This window comes from Halichoerus grypus, chromosome 6, assembly GCF_964656455.1.
Source record: "Halichoerus grypus chromosome 6, mHalGry1.hap1.1, whole genome shotgun sequence".
NCBI lineage: Eukaryota > Metazoa > Chordata > Mammalia > Carnivora > Phocidae > Halichoerus > Halichoerus grypus.
In genome coordinates this window covers 128,231,748-128,245,282 of record NC_135717.1, presented here as the reverse complement: position 1 = coordinate 128,245,282, position 13,535 = coordinate 128,231,748, and the positions used below count along the sequence as shown (strand labels likewise).

General features: G+C 40.3%; 1 protein-coding gene across 1 annotated transcript in view; it reads right to left on the bottom strand.

Annotated features, from left to right (window-relative positions):
- The window catches only part of TBK1 (TANK binding kinase 1), a 40,266-nt gene extending 29,852 nt beyond the window's left edge, over positions 1-10,414 (bottom strand). The window contains exons 1-3 of the mRNA XM_036074964.2: positions 10,258-10,414; positions 7,782-7,899; positions 2,816-2,956 (exon numbers count right to left, since the gene is read on the bottom strand). Coding sequence (XP_035930857.1) covers positions 2,816-2,956; positions 7,782-7,868 — 228 coding nt within the window. The 5' untranslated portion in view covers positions 7,869-7,899; positions 10,258-10,414. The remainder of the gene's footprint in view (positions 1-2,815; positions 2,957-7,781; positions 7,900-10,257) is intronic.
- Between the last annotated feature and the right edge of the window lie 3,121 nt (positions 10,415-13,535).

Sequence of the window (13,535 nt, the reverse complement as noted above, 5' to 3'; positions counted from 1 at the left end):
GCCAAAGGCAGTCACTTAACCAACTGAGCCACCCAGGCTCCCCCCAAAACACTTTTATAAACTATTTTATTTATTTTAAAAAAGATTTTATTTATTTATTTGACAGAGGGAGCGAGAGGGAGAGAGGGAGCACAAATTGGGGGGAGGGGCAGAGGGAGAAGCAGACTCCTCACTGAGCAGGGAGCCTGACGCGGGGCTCGATCCCAGGACCCCGAGATTATGACCCGAGTCGAAGGCAGCCACTTAACCAACTGAGTCACCCAGGTGCCCCCTTTTATAAACTATTTTAAATTTCTCTACTATTGAGTAGTTATAAAAAGAGAAAAATAACTTTAAAAGACTTATTTTTATTTTTTTATTTTTTTTAAAGATTTTATTTATTTATCTGACAGAGAGACAGCGAGAGAGGGAACACAAGCAGGGGGAGTGGGAGAGGGAGAAGCAGGCTTCCCGCGGAGCAGGGAGCCCGATGCGGGGCTCAATCCCAGGACCCTGGGATCATGACCTGAGCTGAAGGCAGACGCTTAACGACTAAGCCACCCAGGTGCCCCAAAGACTGTTATTTTTAAATAACGAAATAATACGTTGACTGTTGAAAATTTGGGAAATACTCATAATTCCATCACCCAGAGATAATTATGCTAGCATTTTGGTGCATTTCCCTTCAGTCTTTTTCCTGTATATCAAATCACATAAGAAATACACAACACTATTTGCACATGATACTGTATATTCAAGATCACACTGCATATATATATTTTTTCTTTTATTATTGTTATGTTAATCACCATACATTACATCATGAGTTTTTGATGTAGTGTTCCATGACTCATTGTTTGCGTATAACACCCAGTGCTCCATGCAGAACGTGCCCTCTTTAATACCCATCACCAGGCTAACCCAACCTCCCACCCCCCTCCCCTCTAGAACCCTCAGTTTGTTTTTCAGAGTCCATCGTCTCTCATGGTTTGTGCATATATATTTTTAATCCTGTTTTTCTCACATAACCATATTCCCAGGTGATTAAAACTTTGGTAATTATCTCTTTTCATTACTGCTTAACTACTGTGTAGTGAAGAATAAATTTTACCCCAAGAGAGGTCAGGTTTTTGTCTGCCCTTGGCTACTAAGAGGTGATTACTAGGTATCTGGAGTATCTTGTCTGCTAGAAGTTATCTTTGAATGGGGGCTTTGGCCACATAACAGTCTAATGATGTGATTTTTGAGGGAGGTTTTAGGATGTGTACGTCCATCTCAATTTCCAAAGGAAATGAAGACTAAAGGTGTTAGCCTGAACCTCTGGAAAGGGCTAAAGACTAAAGGTCGGCCATGTAGGCAGTATGTGATTGAGTCCCAACACAAACTCTAGACACCAAAGGCTCAGGTGAGTTTCTGAGGCTGGCAATATTCTGTGCATACTGTCATACATCAATGCCAGGAGGGTACTGTATCTATGAGGACAAGAAGATTCATGTTTGGAATCCTCCTACATCTGTCCTATGAATTTCTTCCTTTGACTAGTTCTAATCTGTATCCTTTTGCTCTAATAAAACTGTTAAGTATAGTGCTTTCCTGAGTTCTGTGAGTCATTCAACATTCTATTTTTTTTAAGACTTATTTATTTATTTAGAGAGAGAGAGCGCACAGTGGGGGGTGGGGGGAGGGCCGGCAGAGGAAAAGGGAAAGAATCCTAACCAGAGTGTGAAGGCCAACATGGGGCTCAATCCCAGGACCCTGAGATCATGACATGAGCTGAAATAAAGAGCTGGACACTTAACTGACTGAGCCACCCAGGCGTCCTGAGTCATTCAATGTTTTATAGCAAATTATCAAATCTGGGGGCAGTCATGGGGAGCCCCAAATTTGTAGCCAGCGAGTCTGATGTGATGGTAGCCCTAGGGGACTTCTGAACTTGCAGCTAGTGTCTGAATAAGCACAGTCTTGGGGGGACTGTGCTCTTTGACTGTGCAGTAAGCCAAACTCTTCTGCAGCTGGTATCAGAAGTCTTCAACAAACCTGGCAGTCTGGAGGGCTACACTCTTAACCTCGAGCGTAACAAACTGAGTAACTATCTATCACATATTCTAACTTATTTAACCATTCTTTATCATAAACAGGGCAGCAATGAATATCTTTGTGCATAAAACTATAATTTACATTTCTGATTAGCTCCTAAGAAATACTCACTAAAAATGAAATCACTATTATAAGGAATATAAACTGCCAAATTATTATTCAAAAGGTGTGATTTGACTGATTACTCACGTCTAAAGGGATCAAACTAAATTTCTATTTCCATTACTTCTAGATAATTTTCCTAATGACATTTTTTTCCCCTGAATTAACATTCTCTTTTCAGTTTCTCCCTAAAGTCAATTTTATCTTTTACATACTATATTAACATATACAGTATATATTTCATATACTATATTAATTTCTGGATTCCTAGGATTTTTTTCTTTTACAAAGCCTTCTTTCTATTGCTTGACTTCCTCCTTGTATAATTATGCCAATTTAATTTCACTTAGTTTTTATTTTTAGTAAAAATACTGGTAACCATATTCTTTACTCTTATTTCTTACACTACTTGTTCTGATTCCATGATACTTTATTTCCATTGTTTTATCTCTTCAAGAATCTTTGAGGAAAAAAAAAAAGAATCTTTGAGGACAGAATATTTGGTTATATGAGCTCTAATTTTCACCATTTAAAAAAGCTCACTGTTTATAAAACAATTTTTTATATTAGGTCATTTCTCCTGAATTACAATATTTACAATAAATATGACAAGATTAACTAAAGCTTGACTACTTACCTCCTCTTCAATAGCAAATAATTTGACAATATTTTTGTGATTGAGTTTTTTTAACACTTCAAATTCTCTCATTTGAACATCCACTGGACGAAGGAAGCTTATATTATTAAATACTTTGATAGCAAATAAGTCACCAGTTTTCTAAAAAAAAAGAGAAAGGTTTTATTTATTTATGATATTATAAAGCAGATTAAAAGGTACTATTAGAACTAGCTATAGCAATTTATCTGTCTTATAGAACACCCAAATATTTTTTTAAAATTTTATGTTAATTACCATACATTGTATCATTAGTTTTTGATGTAGTGTTCCATGATTCATTGTTTGCGTATAACACCCAGTGCTCCATGCAGAACGTGCCCTCTTTAATACCCATCACCAGGCTAACCCATCCCCCCACCCCCCTCCCCTCTAGAACCCTCAGTTTGTTTCTCAGAGTCCATAGTCTCTCATGGTTTGTCTCCCCCTTCAATTTCCCACCTTCATTTTTCCCTTCCTACTATCCTCTTCTTTTTTTTTTTTTTAACGTATACTGTATTATTTGTTTCAGAGGTACAGGCTTGTGATTCATCAGTCTTACACAATTCACAGCACTCACCATAGCACATACCCTCCCCAATGTCCATTACCCAGCCACCCCATCCCTCCCACCCCCCACCACTCCAGCAACCCTCAGCTTGTTTCCTGAGATTAAGAATTCCTCCTATCAGTGAGATCATACGATACATGTCTTTCTCTGATTAACTTATTTCACTTAGCATAATACCCCCTAGTTCCATCCACGTCATTGTAAATGGCAAGATTTCGGGTTTTTTTAATGGTTGCATAATATTCCATTGTATATATATATACCACATCTTCTTTATCCATTCATCTGTTGATGGACATCTTGGCTCTTTCCATAGTTTGGCTATTGTGGACATTGCTGCTATAAACACTGGGGTGCACATACCCCTTTGGATCACTACATTTGTTATCTTTGGGGTAAATACCCAGTAGTGCAATTGCTGGGTCGTACGGTAGCTCTATTTTCAACTTTTTGAGGAACCTCCATACTGTTTTCCAGAGTGGCTGCACCAGCTTGCATTCCCACCAACAGTGTAGGAGGGTTTCCCCTTCTCCACATCCTTGCCAACATCTGTTGTTTCCTGACTTGTTAATTTTGGCCATTCTGACTGGTGTTAGAACACCCAAATATTTTTAAGCATAGGTAACTATACTAGAGCTCTTGATTTCTTTTTAAAGCTAAAATCAGTCAGCTGCTCCAAATTTCTCTCAAATTGTATGCTTTGGAATGAAGAAAAGGCTATTTTCTTTCATATTAAAAAGGTTCCGGGGTGCCTGGCTGGCTTAGTCAGTAGAGCATGCAACTCTTGATCTCAGGGTCGTGAGTTCAAGCCCCACACTGGGCCTACAGCCTACTTAAAAATAAATACATAAAAGTTAAAAAAAAAAAAAAGCTTCCATTATGATACATGAGGCAAAGACAGTCATTTACATATAAGAGCTCTAATAATACCAAATGTGAAAGTATATTTTAGATAAGAAAGTGGAATTTAGAAGGGTTTCTCCAGGTCTAATACTTTAAAAACTAAACAGGAAAAGAGAGATTGAAAACTATACTCCATATATGAAATTTCATTAAGAAGCTCAAAGTAGGGATGCCTGGGTGGCTCAGTCGGTTAAGTGTCTGCCTTCAACTCAGGTCATGATCCCAGGGTCCTGGGATCGAGACCCATGCTGGGCTCTGTGCTCAGTTGGGAGCCTGCTTCTCCCTCTCCCTTGGTCCTTCCCCCTGCTTGTGCATGCTCTCTCTCTGTCAAATAAATAAAATCTTAAAAAAAAAGAAACACTCCCTAGCTGCAATACTGTGCCTGTAGATGTGCGTATAGATGTGCGTATGGAAGTAGGAGCTGGAGTCAGTTGGGTTTAAGTAGCCTCTCCTCATTGGATTGCATCACTGCTGCCTTGGAGATCTTTCTGCGACTTCACCTAGATGACTAGGGCAGACTGTTTCTTTATAGAGCCTTCTCTTTGAGGATCAAAAACATTTCCTTTTCTCTATGGATATACCTACAGCACCCCACTCTCACTCTCTCATGGCATACTGAAGTAGATTGCACAGAAAATTACAATGCACAGCTGTAGCTGGGAGGGACTCTTAGAGGTACAAATATATGCTTAATTTCAGGTAAATGTTACCTTCTTATGTTCTTCATATTAACTTCATTTACTTTTTTAAAAAGATTTTATTTATTTGACAGAGAGAGAGAAGAGAGCACAAGTAGGTAGAGAGGCAGGCAGAGGGAGAGGGAGAAGCAGGCTCTCCACTGAGCAGGGAGCCCGACGTGGGGCTCGATCCCAGGACCCTGGGATCATGACCTGAGCCGAAGGCAGCCGCTTAACCGACTGAGCCACCCAGGCGCCCCTTTCATATTAACTTTACTTTAAGGCTCTCTTTCAGACTCCCCCACTTCCTTCCAATCATTCTAATTGGCAAGCCTCTCCTTGGTGGTCAGTCCAGATTCTTTGAGTTTAATCTTACTTTCCCCATAACCCAAGGCTGAACTTCCCTGGAGCAAGTGGAAAGATCATTTCCTCTTTGACTTTGGGGTTCAAGCACCACGTGCCTTAACATATTTCATGGCTGCCTGTCTGTCAGGATCTCCGTGCTGTGCCTGCTTTGATGCCCTCTCCACAGCTTTCCATACAGATTCACTGCTCATAGCCATGATCACCTCAGAAGCTCACAATCTTTTTCTCAGTCAGAGTCTCATGCTCTTTTTCTCACTTCAGAATCTCATGATCTTTTTTCTTAAAACCATTTAACTGCTTCACAACCACTCTTCAAGATCACTATCTGGAGACCACCATCTCTGTGATGTGATCACACCTCCCTCACTCTTGCCTACTACTCATTTTCAGACAATATGAAAACAGAATAACAACCAAAGCACAGTTTAATTATACTGTTTTTCCATTTGTTCAACCAGAGTAAGAACACTGCTAAATCTATACCACCCAACATACACCACCAAGATTTTTCTTGAGGATACTTATTTCCAACTAAATTCAAAAGTAGGAGAATCCTAACAAATGAGCAACTGGGGAAACTCACTGAGAAAGAGACAGATTAAGAAAGTAATATAAAAAGGTTTACTAATATCATGGTTAAAAACCCTTAAATAGTTATTAGGGCAAGCAGGATTTTTTGGGTATAGTCCTAAACCTTTAGAACTGATGTCACTGAGAACAAACATGATTTCTCAAAATACATCCCTGGGAAGAATATTAGATACTGAATACTAAACTGACTCTTCACAATCTTTTAAGTAAATTCCTATGACTCTCAAATCCTTATTTTAGGCTTTCTGATTATATTGGATAAAATACATTCTCGTTTCCTTTGAAGAAGAACTTCAGGTTATCTTCAGGTGGTCTAATCTGTCCTCATTCATTCATTCATTTATTCCACAAATATTTGCAGAATGCCTACTATATGTAGGAACTTAAATGAAGGACACTTGAGTATCTAAGTAACTATCATTCCATCAGTTTCCAATTTCTGTCCCTTCCAATGCCAACCTTGCTACTAAACCCAAAACTTTGTGGGAAGGAACTGTACATTATTTGCAGTTATGTTCACCAGACCCATCACAGTGCCTGTCACATACCAAGTGATTATTAAAGTTTGTTAAGTTAACTTGGGTCACAGGAAGATAGACAGTCAGATGTGGTCTCAACGCTAAATCCTGTGTCACCCCCCCCAATTTCTCTTCTTCTTCGCACAGGGCACAAAACAAAAACAATCTCTAGGACAGGAATATCCAAAGTTGATCACAATGGACTTGATAAAGGATCCAGAGACCACAAGAAATTGAATCAAGGACCCAGAACCTGTGGACAATCCTAGAATCAGAGTGAAAAAGGCTAAAAGCTGTATGACACTTCTGATTCATTTTCTAGGAACCAGAGGCTGTTTATAGTCATCTGCTCTCCCCAGAGGAAACAGCCCAAACAGCCCCTCCCTTCCGAAAGCTTATCTTATTGTTTCGGACAGAACTGATTGGCAATCACAGGCTACAGGAAAACAGGAAGGAAAACATGAAACTCCTCCTTACTAAAATATTTAAAGCTCTTGTTTCTGAAAATAAGAATTTAAAGGCCTCTGAACATCATTTAGCTCAAAAAAAATTCACAGTGCTGAAAAATTAGTGGATTGTTTGCATTATAGAATAATTTTTTCTGTATTATTTTTCCAGCTTCCTTCCCAGAATAGAAACTTTAATGATCTTAAATTTCTTCATTTTAAATTATTTTAATTATCTTTAATTTCATCCTCCAATATAGAATCTGACAGAAAGTCTTTTTGGTTCTTCAAGTGCCTCCAAGATTAGCCCTTTTATTCTATTCTCACTTCCACTAACAAGTTCTGTTTACCTCATACCTTTTAAGTGTGGGCTCCTTGCTGATAATCTTATTTTATTCCACTCTACCTTGTAGGATGCTGTTTACTGCGACATGAAGCTGTAGTATAGCATATGAGAATCATCTGTGGATTCCCCTCGAACTATACATCTGTCTTCCCATACTTCTCCCTCGTCTGCAGCCCACCCCAATGCCCTGCCATACGGAACTTCTCTGCTAGTGAGATCATTCCCTACCATAGGAGGAATAGGTTGGGGAAAGAATCAAAAGGCACACTTATCTACACTAATCTTCCTAGTCCCTTGTTTAAACCAATCTCCTTTTTCTCTCCACACCCAACACCTAACCTCTGCCACCACTGGGTAGATATCACTAACTCTAACACAAGCTATACATGAACCACAAAAACAGGAACTCTCTTTAGACAGTATAAGCAAAAACATCAAGTCTCACGTTTTAGTACAAGTGTGCTTCTCAAAAGAAAACATATACAGTGATAAAAAGCCTTCACAAGTGATAAAAAGCCTTCTGAACCAACCTTATGCCTTCCACGAAAGACATTTGCAGTAGCTCCTTGGCCTAAAATATCAGATAAAAGCCACAGATGATTAGAAGTGCTCTGCATCTCGGCTTGGTCAGGAGATCTTCTTGTTAAACTAAGAGAGAAGAAAAAATCTGCATGTTTGTTTTAAGGGAACAATACATTTAAGGAACAAATGTTAGCTATTTTTAGTCTCCAGTAAGATCACACTTAGTTATTGCTAAATTGAAGTGTACAGTCTAATGTAAAAATCTCTACTTCCAATAATATTAAAGACTAAAATGCCATGTGGGCTCTGAAAAAACATTAACCAATGACATGTATTCACTTTAACTCACTTATCACAGGGCTGCAGAAATATCTATTTCCTTTCTAATTTTATCTTTCTTAGTGAGAGTGATATGGGCCACTTATCTTCTTCAAATGTTTTGAAAGCTTAGTCAATGATGAATTATAAAGTGTCTTAAAGTAATAATGTAAAATATAACAGAAATATAGAAAAGAATTACTTTGTTTCTTTAAGGGCAGGGATACACTAATGAAAACAATGGCATAACATTTCCATAAGGTAAAATTTTATCTGCACAGTTTCCAACAATCATAATGGAAAGGTGCAAAATTTTTTATTCCTGAAAGGTTACTAACTCTTCCGAAACTAAAATATAAATTATCCAATCTCCAAGTATATAAATATATGCATATTAAGTGTATATTACCAAGTCTTAAAAAACAAGCAAGTGGAGGCTATTATGTATTAAGTAAAATTGTACCTTCTGCTCAATTTTGCTGTAAACCTAAAATTGCTCTAAAAAATAAAGTCAATTTAAGAAAAAAGCATAACCACTACCCAGCCTTCTCCTTTAATACTGAAAAGTTGTATCACTATAAGGATGTTAAAAATACTTGAGCTCCATGTTGGAATAAAAATCTCACCATGCCACCTTAAACCTGCTGTAATATCAGATCAGAACAGATCCTGATATCCCTTTATAGTCCATTAGAACAGATTAGGTATTCAGTGATGAATTAATGACTACATTATTCCAAGAAGGATTAGGAACATAAAGAATGGCCAATTTTCAACAATCTTACATACTAAGATATCTAATTTTACCGCACATCTAGTTTAGATAAGGAATGTTATCCACAGAAATTTATTGGAAACAAGCAATAAAAATAAGATCCACTTCTGACAAGTAAGGAATACACATCTGTCAGCTGAGGTTAATAATAATAAACTTCTCAATTATCTTTTCAGTATTTTCAAATATTTTTCAATAATGAAAAACCTTCCCTAATTACTGTAACTGTGCTGAGATAACTGTAAATGTAAAATAGTGTCATTAGGTACCTACACGTATCTAGTGAATAATATATAAGCACATTTATCAGCTAAGATATCTGCTTTCTATATGAAGATATAAGCCTAGTTTCACAATGATGAGGGGGAAACGTCTTTTGAAACTATCTTCCAATAAACCCACAATAACAGCATGCTAAAACATGACTCAGCACATCCACAAGGTGTTTGCTTTATAAATCTTCACCAAATTTTGATACACTATAGGCAGGCACTCAACAAGTATGTTACTAGTGACTGCCTTAAGCCTACCTACTTCCTCATACTGTCCAAAACGAAAGTTACTATTTGTCCACAGATGAAAACAGGTTTGATGACAGGCATATGGACAAAGTTCAAGGATTTCCAAACTTCACCACTATGTTAATAATTCAGTGTTCTAGAGTGAAAAAAGTGGGTCTTCGGTTCTGCACTGGACAATTAACGGGTAGACCTTGTTTTGGGGCCACCTACTGAAAATACCTGGGAAACGGACTGGAAGATAAACCCGTAAGCCATTTCCCAAAGGAAATGTTTGGGAATTCCCATTATATGTGTGTATACTAATAGACGTCCTCTGCTTCCAGCTTCCGGTTAGTCAATCCCCGCCGTTGTCATCACTAAAACCCTAACGAAACGTCTCTTCAATCATCTGAAAAATCGAACCATTTAAACACTGCCGATAGTGTCAACGCTCATAAAGAGGGGTAGAAAGCGGTCAAACTCTTAAGAAAAACGGGGAATCCGTCTCTCCGGGGCGGCCAGGGCCCATACCCGGTAACGGGCACGTCCTCTTTCTTCGTGCCTAACATCGCTATACGCTGACCCGGGAGGGCCCCGGTCATAGGGCCGCCCAGGGGGCGAGGAGCAGAGATGGAAGGGACCGGCCCGCGCGACCATTCCACCGGGTATCGGGAGCCCCAGACCCCCGTGGGGCGGCGTCCACCCAGCCAAGGTCCGGGCAGGGCTCGGCCTAGGGTAGTGCTGGGCTTCTCGGGTCGCCCGCCCCGCCCCCGCTCTGACTCAGCATCCCAATTTCCCACAGGGGGAGGGAGCGCTCCTCGCCGGCCCATGCCGGCTTCGCCGCCCGTGCCCCGCGCAGCTCGGGCCCTCCGCCCGCGCCGCCCCGCTTACCGCGCCCGGTCTCCGTCGCACTACCTCCAGCGGGTTCCCGCGGCCTCCTTGAGCCCCGGGACACTTCCGGCTTCGCGAGCCCTGGCCGGGGGCCACGTGACCGACGGCCGGCGCGCGCGGGTGCGCGTGCGCACGCTCGCCGGACCAGCCTGGGCCTCCGCCGCCTATCCTGCCGCCCGGGCTGGTGCGGCGGCTGGCTTCCAGTTCTCTGTAGCGGGGGGCGGGGAGACTGGGGGCTGTCTGGAGTCCGACCTGGTCCACACCCTCTGCCTGTCCCTCCCTCACTCTAAGCGTGAAGCTAGGGAGCCCTGCGCAGTGAGCAGTTTCGGATTCCTAGAACTGCAAATCCCGCCCCGTCCTCGACAGCCAACGACAGGGTACGGCGTGCGATGATAGTGGGGAAGACAGACATTGAACTCCTGATTGCAAACATTCTAATAGTCACAGGTGTGCAGAATGCTGGACACGTGCGAGGCTGTCACTGGGGAATATCATAGTCTGGAGGGATAGATCTGTAACTGTTTTAAAGGCTGTGTTGGCTGCAGTGGAGTCCCATGATCGCCTCAGAATAATCCAGACGTGAAATTCTTAAAGTAAATAAGCTCATTTAATTCCTTTTTACTTTTTTTTTTTTTTTTTTTTTGGCGTTGTGGAGTGAGGAAGTCAGGAGTGAACGTTGTCTTAATTCCCTCTTTTCACGGTATTTTGGAAAATGGCAATATTGGAGAACTTGACTGAGATCAAGTCCTGAAATATTCGTGCCGCCGAGATCTCAAGAGCAGCTACTCCCTAGAGTGATCCCTTCTGCCCACGGACTGCACTGCAGCCTTTCTCAACATACTGAGAGGTCACAGACTCGGGCTGATTCAGGGCTAAACTTAGAGACGAAGAGGAAGAATTCTTCCCAGTTGAGAACTACAGCAACCAGGAATGAAATAGGAAACCAGAGGCTTTTGAATGGAACAGATCTGGAGTTGCAGTCCCAACTGTCCCCACCAAATACTGACTCTAAGCACGTTCCCCCCCCCCCAGGTCTATTATGTCCTATGCACAATGGAGATAACAAGTCCACAGTAATGCGTTGTTACAAAGGAAGTTATTTTATTAGACTTTGAACAATGTTTAAATGGAACAATTTAATTAACTGTTAGATGGAACCATTCTAACAACAAATCTATTTACTGCTTACAATTCCAACCAATTTCAATCCTGTATCTAATGCCAAGAAGGGGACCTGTCCAGGTTCCTTACAACAGTTAAGACTTACAGCTCAAAAGTGTTATGGGAGAAAATGTAATTAGCTGAGCCAAAGGACTTGATTCACATATTTACCACTGAAATACCAGGTATTTTCTTAAAGGTAGAGCTGCTTGTGAACCAATTAATATTAACATTAAGACTTTGAATAAACTGTTTGGCACAGAACTAGACCAGGCATTATAAAACCCTTGTTGTTCCATAGTCAAGTCACACAAATCCCTGTCTTTTGCCTCAGTGACCTCACCTGTCAAGAGGTGAGAGTTACTCTTGTGACAGTTATTTGGGTGCTTGTTTTTGGAAACTAAATACAAGTAAGTAATTCGTGATGAAGCAGAGTTTCCTAATTGCTGTGGTACTCTCTAAAGTGCTCTGGGTAACTTCAGGGAAAGATGGGAATTGTACATGACTATAGAACATGAAGTGTTATCTTCTATTGCAGACTCTTAATTTCCATGTCTTGTTTTCTCTTGGCTCTGAACATACATGAATTTCTTGAAGAGCTTTAAACAGGGAAAAAGGAGGTGTCATCTTTACATATATGTAACTAATAGTACAGTGACCATAGCTAGTAAGAAGCCTTCATGCACCGGTACTATAGTAAGCTATTCATGCTTAAAAACTTGGTTGTGAGGTAGCTACCATTATTTCCCCATTTTACAGATGTGGAAGTGGTATGGAGAAGTTATTTAACTTACTTAAATTTCTTAAAGCCAGTGACTAGCAGAAATGTTATCTGAACCTTCTTAAATCTGCAGCCTGTCTTAGCTCTTAGGCACTATGTTGACTTGTTAGTATACTTTGAAAAAATAGTGCTATTGCACTAGATACAATGATCTTTCCCACTGTACAGAGAAACTTATCAATGAAACACTCAAGCTTTCACATACCCATTTTATTTTTCTTTAGAGAGAGAGAACACTTGTGAGCGAGCAGGGGTGAGGGGTGAGGGAGAGGGAGAGAGAATCTTAGCAGGCTCTACACTTAGCGCAGAGCCTGACGTGGGACTCGATCCCACCACCCCGAGATCATGACCTGAGCCGAAATCAAGAGTAGGATGCTTAACCGACTGAACCACCCAGGTATTCCTTTTTTTTTTTTTAGAGAGAAAGTTTTTTTTTTTAAAGCAAGCTCTATGGGGGTGCCTGGGTGGCTCAGGTCATGATCTCAGCGTCCTGGGATCCAGACCCACATCGGGCCCTGCGCTCAGCAGGGTCTGCTTGTCCCTCTCCCGCTGCCCCTCCCCCTGCTCATGCTCTCTCAAATAAAAATCTTAAAAAAAAGTAAGCTCTGTGCCCAAGGTGGGGCTTGAACTCATGACCCTGAGATCAAGAGTCCTACGCCCTACCCAACTGAGCCAGCTAGGTCCCCCTCACTTACCTCTTCTTAATATTTTTATTTAAGCATAATATACATTTCACCCATCTTTTTTTTTTAACAACTAACCGTTAGTTTAGTACTTTTATTCTATGATGTAAGGAAAATATTTAAAATCACTACTGGAATTAACACAAGAAAAGATTTATGTATATAATTTAGAATAGTTTTAGGGAGTTATATAGATCACTGAAGCCCATCATGAAACCTTTAGAGGAACCACATGGGCCAAAGGTTAAAAAAACAACAACCCTCCCCTAAAATCTTACTTGAGCTTTTCGAATTTAAACTTAAATGACTGTAGTAATTTCTTTCTTTTTCCCTTCTTCTTTCTTTCTTAATTCAATTAACATAGAATGCATTGCTTCAGGGGCACAGGTCTGTGATTCATGTCTTATATAGTATCCAGTGCTCATTACAACACATACCCTCCCCAATGACTGTAGCAGTTTAATTCTGCTGTTCAATTTATCCCTCCTCTCTTAATTTCTTATATACTTACTGATACTATTATTTTTCCTCTTGCTTTTCTTGCAGAGTTGTGAATAAAAATGGGGAAAAGTACTTCTAGTAACTAAATGGGCAGCTACTTGTAAGCATCATTAACACATAGGTATAGTGTCCTAAGTAAATCCAATAAAAGA